Raw genomic sequence first — 7,542 nt, 5'->3', positions numbered from 1 at the left:
GGGGGGGGCACTCATGGTTTTCTCATTTCCGCCCCGTAAGGGTGGGGGGCGGACGATGTAGGGCGGTGTGGGGGTGAGGTCCGGGAATTTGGTGATAATTGCGGTTTTTCCCTCCCCCCTCGCACTTCACTCTTTCTCTCCTTCGCTCGCTCTTTTGCCCATCTCGTCTCGTATAATGCGTTTAACCAAGGGGTGTGGGGAAGAGGGGTGCGCCTGGAATGAACGGATGGTGGTTGGTTGGCGGGGGAGAGGCAGAGGGGAGAGAGAGAGAGTGACAGGGCGGACAGTCCTACTGCGGGGCGGCCGAGGCCAGGGCAAGCCACCGACGGGACGAGATGACGAGATGAGCTGCCGGTTATCGCTTCTGTGTAGTGATGGGCTATCAGCATCAGCAGTAGGGCTTTGGTGGCGCTACTGCCACCACCGCCGCCCCCCCCCCTCTCTCTCTCTCTCTCTCTCTCTCTCTCTCTCTCTCTCTCTCTCTCTCTCTGCGCACGCACACGCACACACATGCTGGAAGGGACAGACAGACGGGTGGGATGAAGGCTAAAGACCTAAAGACCCCCCCCCCTTCCCCTCTCCCTTTACCCCACTTCATATTCCCCACTCCCACTCTCCCGAAATCCCTCCCGTCCGGAAAGAAGAAGTGACCCAACGTAACGCAGGCGTATAAATGCGAGTCCTTCTCCCCCCCCCCTCCTCCCGCAGATCCCATTCCCTTTCGCGGCCGGCCCGGCCGAGGGAGGAGAGGGGGGGATACACTCATGGTTCCATGGTAAGGAAAGCGCGCTCCCCCGTGCTCCACTCGGGACTGTCTATTCCGTCCGCTGTTGTTGTTCAATCTCCGGGACGGGTGCAGCGGAACGCTCTGCATCCACACGAAAGCACCGCGCTTTCGACAGTTTTGCAACACCGGTATTGTAGTACAAAGTACCTCCTGCCACTCTCCCCTCCCCTCCGCCCGCTCTTTCGCCCCCACCTCCGACCCACCTCACTGCCACGCTCACCCGACTAACCCGAACCTTCGCTCTTTTCCTCCTGCTGCAGTCGTGCTGGGCTGCCTGTTCCTCGCGATGCCCCCGGCGCTCGGCGAGCCCGTGGCCCCACTTGTCTCCTGGTCGGAGCCACAGGCGGACACCAGCGGCAGCAGACGACAAGGAGCTGCTGACGACGCAGCGGCGGCGGCCGCCGTCCCGAGCCGGGCGAGGAGGTCCGCGACGGCAGCTCCATGCCAGCCCAGCAGCACGGCCGTGGACACCGCGGAGCGCCTCGCCAAGCTCAGGGCGCTCATGAGGCAGAGCGGCGTCGCGGCCTACATCATCCCGTCGGACGACGAGCATGGGGTAGGTCCGCCAGCCATACCCCCGCCGACGACTCACCCCCGAGCGTGTGGAGATGGGGTAGCGCCTCGGTATAGCGCCTAGGTCACATCATACAGAAAGTGTACGCGTCATCCGTGTTTTCTCAGAGTCATTCTTTAGCAAATTACGCGGGGCTCGGCGCCTGCGAGGCTCGGGGTAGGCCACCCCGCAATACACGCATGCACTGCAGGCAAGGTCTTTGCCTACCTATCAGGCGCCATGAGAGTTCGCAGGCGCTGAACTTGGCAGGTTCATATTACGGTGAATTACGAGTGTTATTTCTGAATACTGTTTTGTCAAAGTAGATGTTGCAGACTATTATCGTACTGTTTCATCACTTGGAAAGCATTTGCAAACCTTGTCGTGGCGCAGTTAAGTAATTAGCTGGCAGGTGAGAACTGTCGAAGTAGACTTTCTTCGGGAAGCATGCGAGTATTCCCCTTTATCAAAAAGGGGAGCACGTGGCCCCAACGTTTCCTCATGAAAGCCGATTGGCAGCCACTGACGAACAGGGAAAAACGGTCCGTGCTTATCTTTCGCATAATTCCGGTTAGACACAACAAGAATCGGCACGTTTTCGCGCTACGGACACTTTGAAACCTTTGCATCCTTTCAAAATGTTGTCATTTTCACAAAATGTCTGGTTTTGCACTTGTTCGTGGTCTAATGCCCGACAATGACACGCAGAGCGAGTACACGGCCAACGCGGACCACCGTCGGGAGTGGATCACGGGCTTCACGGGCAGCGCCGGTGACGCGGTGGTCACCATGACGGACGCTCTGCTCTGGACCGACTCGCGCTACTGGGTGCAAGCCAACAGGCAGCTCGACTGCAACAGCTGGACCCTGATGAAAAAGGGCGAGCCGGACGTAAGTAGCTATTTATATATTTCGTGTATATGATCCGGGCCCCCTGTCAAGTTTCTGGTTTACACCAAACTACCATGCTCTAATCTACTGCGTTTTTTCAAAGGTACTGAGCATCGAGAAGTGGCTGGGGAAGAACCTGGATAGGAGCGCACTAGTGGGCGCCGACTCGCGCATGCTGTCCTACAACCAGTGGAGCACCTGGGACAACTACCTGGGTAGGTCAACAGCCGCGGCTCCGTCTGCTGGTAGATGATGATAATCATCTTGTTGAACATTTGCGTATATGCCGCAGCCGGTCTGGGTGGTCCCCGCATGCTGCCCATCGAGAAGAACCTCGTCGACGAGGTGTGGGGCGCCGACAGGCCCGCGTACCCGGACACTCCCATCACCCCTCTGGACGTGAAGTACACAGGTAATGAAGGCAATGAAAGGGTGTATCGGGTGGGTGAGAGGGAGTAGCGCCTGACGCGCACAGGGTTGTAACCTTTCACGTCCACAGGCGTCGCGTGGCAGAGCAAAGTGGAGAAGGTGCGAGACTCGATGCGCGCGTCCGGCAACGACCTCCTGGTCCTGTCCGCCCTGGACGACTGCGCCTGGCTGCTCAACCTGCGCAGCGGCGAGGTGCCGTACACGCCCGTGTTCCGCTGCTACGTCGTGCTCGGACTCGACGCCATGCACGTCTTCATCCCCGCCGAGAAGATCAGCCCCGAGGTGCGCAGCCACCTGAGCGACACCGGCATCAACCCGCAGTGAGTCAGAGTCGATGGGCGCGAGACGCCGAGGACAGCACGCAGCTGCGTCTGTTTCACCACTCAGCACATCGATGTGTATACCGTGTGTGTGTCGCGCAGGATCCACGCCCACGAGGAGGTGTGGACGCTGCTGCCCCAGCTGAGCGCCGCCGCCAACAGTGTGGCCCTCACCACCCCCGTCGTGTACCACACCGGCTCCAGCTACAAGCTCTACAAGGCGGTGAGCGGGGACGCACGGTCGGGCAGGGAGTGCGGGGCTGACGGGGCTGACGGGGCTGACGGGGCTGACGATGCCGAGTCCGATTACGAGGAGTGCGGGGAGGAGTCTGAGACGCAGCCGTCGGAGACTGAGGAGGAAATTGATCCAGAAACGGAAACTGAGCTAGAAACGGAGAAATTGCATTTAGAAACGGAGAGTAACGCCGAGACTGAGATTATATCGGAATCGGAAAATGGCACGGAGACGGAATCGTACCAGACTGAAACGGGGACGGGAATGTATTCGTTTTCGTATTCTACATCGCACCAGGAAACCTACTCGCAGAATGAAACTCAAAGTTGGCTAGAAAGCGGGCCCTGAACACCACCAAAGCCAGTCCACTCAGACGCCCGTGTACCGGCGCATAGGCAACCCACTCGGCACGTCAGTGGTGCGACCTGCCTACTCAAGGTCAGCCAGCCGTTTTGTCTGGCGACGTCAATCATTAGCTCTGTAGATGCAAACCCCACGAGTGACAGTATCTCAATAAAATGGACTCCTTAGTGTCCTATGTCAGAGTTGGTTGATTTGCCCTCCTTCAGACGTACTTTACTCATTCCACCGCGAGTAAGAGAGAAACCCCCGCGCCCCAATGCAGTCTGAGACCGTGGTGAGTGAGGCGGACAGCGAGAGCGCGATCCCTGCAACCGCGACCAATATGCTCTTCTGCTCTCGCCCAACAGGTCCAGCCGGGGAAGGTCAAGTTCATCGCGTCGCCAGTCCTCTACATGAAGGCCACAAAGAACTCGGTCGAGGCCATGGGCATGAGGCGGGCGCACGTCAAGGATGCCGTCGCGCTCATCGAGATGCTCGCCATCCTGTCGGAGGAGGTGAGTGGGTCAGGTCGGGGCGATCACAGATTGTCACTCATCCCGCCCCTTACTTGTCGTAGGGGGAAAGTCCCCTCACTGTCCAGCTATGCCCGCAGCAAGTCCGACAATCCACATACATCTGACCTGCAGGTGCCGGCCGGCAAGTACTGGGACGAGCAGATGGTGGTGGAGGCGCTGGCCAAGCTGCGGTGGAAGCAGGAGAACTCGCACGGCCCCAGCTTCGACACGATCGCCGCCTTCGGCAAGAACGCAGCGCTGCCGCACTACGAGCCCAGCAACGCCACCAACGTGCCCATCACGACCGACAACCTGCTCATGATCGATTCTGGCGGCCAGTACTCCGGTAGTGATCAAGCACCCTGTCTGTTTTGTTGTTGTTGTTGCTGCTGTTTAATTTTCCCTGCTCACTTGCCCTTCGCTTCGCTGCGTAGAGGGTACGACGGACGTCACACGCACCGTGCACTTCGGCACGCCGACGCCCGTGCAAGTGGAAGTCTACACCAAGCTGCTCAAAGGCTGCATCGACCTGGCTTCCGTCAAGTTCCCCAAGGGCTACACCATGCAGAACCTCGAGATCGTCCTGCGCGCGCCCCTCTTCTCCCTGGGCCTGCAGTACGGTCACGGATCCACCCACGGCATCGGCCATTTCCTCGCCGTGCATGAATGTGAGTGTACTTCCCCCCACGACCCCGCCCCAAGGCAGTCTGAATATGACAACTGATACCGCTTCCCAATTTTCTTTCTTGTTTCAGCATTTGATTACGCTTATGACGTCAACTTCTTTGGATCACAAGGTATTAATATAACCAGTAAATTAGTACACAGAAGATGCTTAAAAGATCGAAGTAGTCATTATAGGTAAAGTGCCCATTTTCATAACTAATTAGTTAACTTGTGATTCTTTGCAACAGAGCCTGGTTACTATAGAGAAGATGACTTTGGTATGAGGCTGGAGAACATTGTGCAAGTAGTTCCAGCTGATGTTAAGGTGAGTTTTCAATTAATTTAAACTCTCAAAATTTAAAAAATTCATATGCTTTCAACGAGTAATATGTCATTCTTTTAAAATCCGTTTACAGTTTAAAAGTACAACATCTTTCCTCACGTTTGAAACAACCACTTTAGTGCCATATGATAAGAAGCTAATAAATACTAGTTTACTTTCTCCTGACGAGGTTTGTGACACTTTCAAAAATGTCGTTGTGACCTGCCGACTAAACTTTGCTTAAATTTTCTACTTCTTTTTTTCAGATTAAATGGCTGAACATTTACAATCAGCATATTAGGATAGCTGTTGGTCCAGAGTTAATACGCCAAAATAAAACTAAAGCTTACAAATGGCTTATGGAACACACACAGTTAATTTCCTAGCGTTAACTGTATGTGATAGAACTTAAGCTTTATCTCTAAGGCATTCCAAGTAACACAAAAACGTCACAAATAAGTTGTTATTAAGTTTTAGTTACTATTCTGACATCACAATATGATGTCTTTGCGGCAGTTTTTTTGTTACTTGGGTATAATTTATTTCTCTTCCTTCTCAATAAAAATAAATAATTACAACTCTAGTTGTATAGAGCCAAATTTATTTATTCCAGTATTCATACCATACATGCCTCATAAATGCTGTGCTGATCAAATGCACACTTAGGACTAAATAAAGAATAAACTCAACAATCCCTCGATAGGAAAGAAAAATAAGTTTGAGGAAAAGAAAACATACGTTGTACTTGCATAGACTAAACAAAACCTGAGCTGGGAAAAATTTCAGCAAAGAGGTGGCTTGATAAAAATACTAATATTATAAACATTTTGCAGTCATGATTTCAAAGTAAAGTTAGGAATGAAAATTGTTATGTACTAGAAACCAGCTCTCATGGGTGGAGATACTAAAATAACTCCATCACCTCTTACAAAGAGCATAGCAATGTTGCGCTTGGTAGTCTTATATACCTCCTCATAGGTTTCCTCGTCAATTTCAACTGTTGTCACAGTTTCCTCTGCATCCCCCAACACCATGTTCAAATGTTGGTCGTACGCCTGCAAGATAAGCAAAATTAATAGAGATACGTCATATGTTACTACACTAAGCGTATCAGTGAAGAGGAGATGCTAGTGCTTCGTAATACTCACATGGAGTCTTCCTCGCAGCTCCCTCTCGTTCCTCATTTTCACATATATTCTTTCATCTAAGCTGAGCCTGATGAGATCGAGGGGCTCCTTAACGGTGATAGAAGGCACCTACAAGAAAATTTATTTCATGTTATCATGTTTAATTTATCACAGAAAAGATGAAAGAATATAACCTCATAATTGTAGACCGGTGAATAAATATACTCGACAAATCATGTGTCGCAAATTTCTTACCTGCTCTCCATCATCAGCCATGATCAAATTCTAAGAATACACAAAGATCTGACGCAAAACTCGAATAAAAGCCTTTACATTCGAAACAAACACACCAGAATCACCAGAAAAGGATTTTTTTCAAAAACAACTCAAACTTTTGCCTGAAACAGTTCTACCATCTGAAAAAAAATAAAGGTAGGGAAAAATATTAAATCACAGCTTCACAGATATTTCAATTGTGTATAAATTTACGTCTTGATGTTAAATTATGAATGTTTCAGTAGTTTTAAAACCTATAAATTTCCAGTTGCATGTTTTTTTTTTGTTGCTTTTTTTTTTTCAGAAGTATGCTACTTGTCGTCAAAAGTGTCAAAAGGCCACTGCCACCGCGCCATAGTTTGACTGCAGCAATGGCGGACGAAAGTGAAACGAAACAAAATTGTACTTTTACGTTTAAAAAGCGTAGAAACCAAGCAGTTCGCAGAAAGAAAGAGAGTGACGAAAGTGAAGGTACTATTTATTTTATTTTTGACAATGTTATCACTTGGCTTTTACGAACAGACTCGTTAACAACTGATTGGTCATTGCTAGAGGTTATGATGTTGTTTTTTTAACTGATGTAAACATTTTCCATTGCTGTGTATTTTAAAACCGACATTTTCTCTTCTTGAATCAGGTAGCAATAACGATGAAGAAAAACCTACAGTTGTAAGGAAGGAGAAGAAAGTCAAAACCAATTTGATGGTTCAATCTGTAAGAAACACTCTTCTTACGAGATCAGTGTTATATCTTACATGTTTTAAGTATTGTTGTTATTTTCTTTACCTTGCAGACAGCAAAAGCTCGCAAAAAAAAGAAAGAAGCAGATGACAGCGATGAAAGTGATGATTCCTCTGAGCATGAAGATGTCATGGTGTCATATAGGTCTAAGCGACTCACCGGACCAGAAGGTCCAAGTGACATGGGAGCCACTGCAACTATTGAAATAGAAACTGAGAAAGATCGTGATGCCCAAGCACAGTTTGAACGAGCACTAGCAATTAACAAAGTAAGTCCTAAAAACTTCTACATCATTGACTTGCACAGCTTTTCATCAAACTTTTCCAACTTGTATTTAA

General features: G+C 50.3%; 3 protein-coding genes across 3 annotated transcripts in view; 2 read left to right on the top strand and 1 right to left on the bottom strand.

Annotated features, from left to right (window-relative positions):
- Window positions 1-1,047: 1,047 nt before the first annotated feature.
- On the top strand, window positions 1,048-5,643 carry LOC113207450 (xaa-Pro aminopeptidase ApepP-like; the record flags this gene model as incomplete). The annotated part of the gene is given in 13 exon segments (XM_052274610.1): window positions 1,048-1,343; window positions 2,049-2,231; window positions 2,335-2,446; window positions 2,524-2,643; window positions 2,731-2,980; window positions 3,083-3,203; window positions 3,926-4,072; window positions 4,205-4,418; window positions 4,507-4,740; window positions 4,828-4,869; window positions 4,987-5,063; window positions 5,155-5,250; window positions 5,327-5,643. Coding segments are annotated over 13 exon segments (2,012 nt in total), but the record flags the coding sequence as incomplete, so codon positions are not given.
- On the bottom strand, window positions 5,640-6,603 carry LOC113207501 (U6 snRNA-associated Sm-like protein LSm3). The gene is made up of 3 exons (XM_026424104.2): window positions 6,443-6,603; window positions 6,209-6,316; window positions 5,640-6,115 (listed from the first exon to the last, which is right to left on the bottom strand). The coding sequence occupies exons 1-3, from the start codon at window positions 6,461-6,463 to the stop codon at window positions 5,936-5,938; spliced, it is 309 nt and encodes a 102-aa protein (XP_026279889.1). The 5' UTR covers window positions 6,464-6,603; the 3' UTR covers window positions 5,640-5,935.
- A 173-nt stretch (window positions 6,604-6,776) lies between these two features.
- LOC127751305 (E3 ubiquitin-protein ligase RNF113A-like) overlaps window positions 6,777-7,542 on the top strand; it is a 974-nt gene continuing 208 nt past the window's right edge. Inside the window, exons 1-3 of the mRNA XM_052274627.1 lie at window positions 6,777-6,934; window positions 7,101-7,177; window positions 7,257-7,534. Coding sequence (XP_052130587.1) covers window positions 6,835-6,934; window positions 7,101-7,177; window positions 7,257-7,534 — 455 coding nt within the window. The 5' untranslated portion in view covers window positions 6,777-6,834. The remainder of the gene's footprint in view (window positions 6,935-7,100; window positions 7,178-7,256; window positions 7,535-7,542) is intronic.

The sequence above is a fragment of the Frankliniella occidentalis genome, unplaced genomic scaffold (assembly GCF_000697945.3).
Source record: "Frankliniella occidentalis isolate FOCC.00 unplaced genomic scaffold, Focc_3.1 Scaffold418, whole genome shotgun sequence".
Classification (NCBI taxonomy): Eukaryota; Metazoa; Arthropoda; class Insecta; order Thysanoptera; family Thripidae; genus Frankliniella; species Frankliniella occidentalis.
Note: the sequence above shows the minus strand (reverse complement) of the source record. Positions and strands in the feature narration are given on the sequence as shown.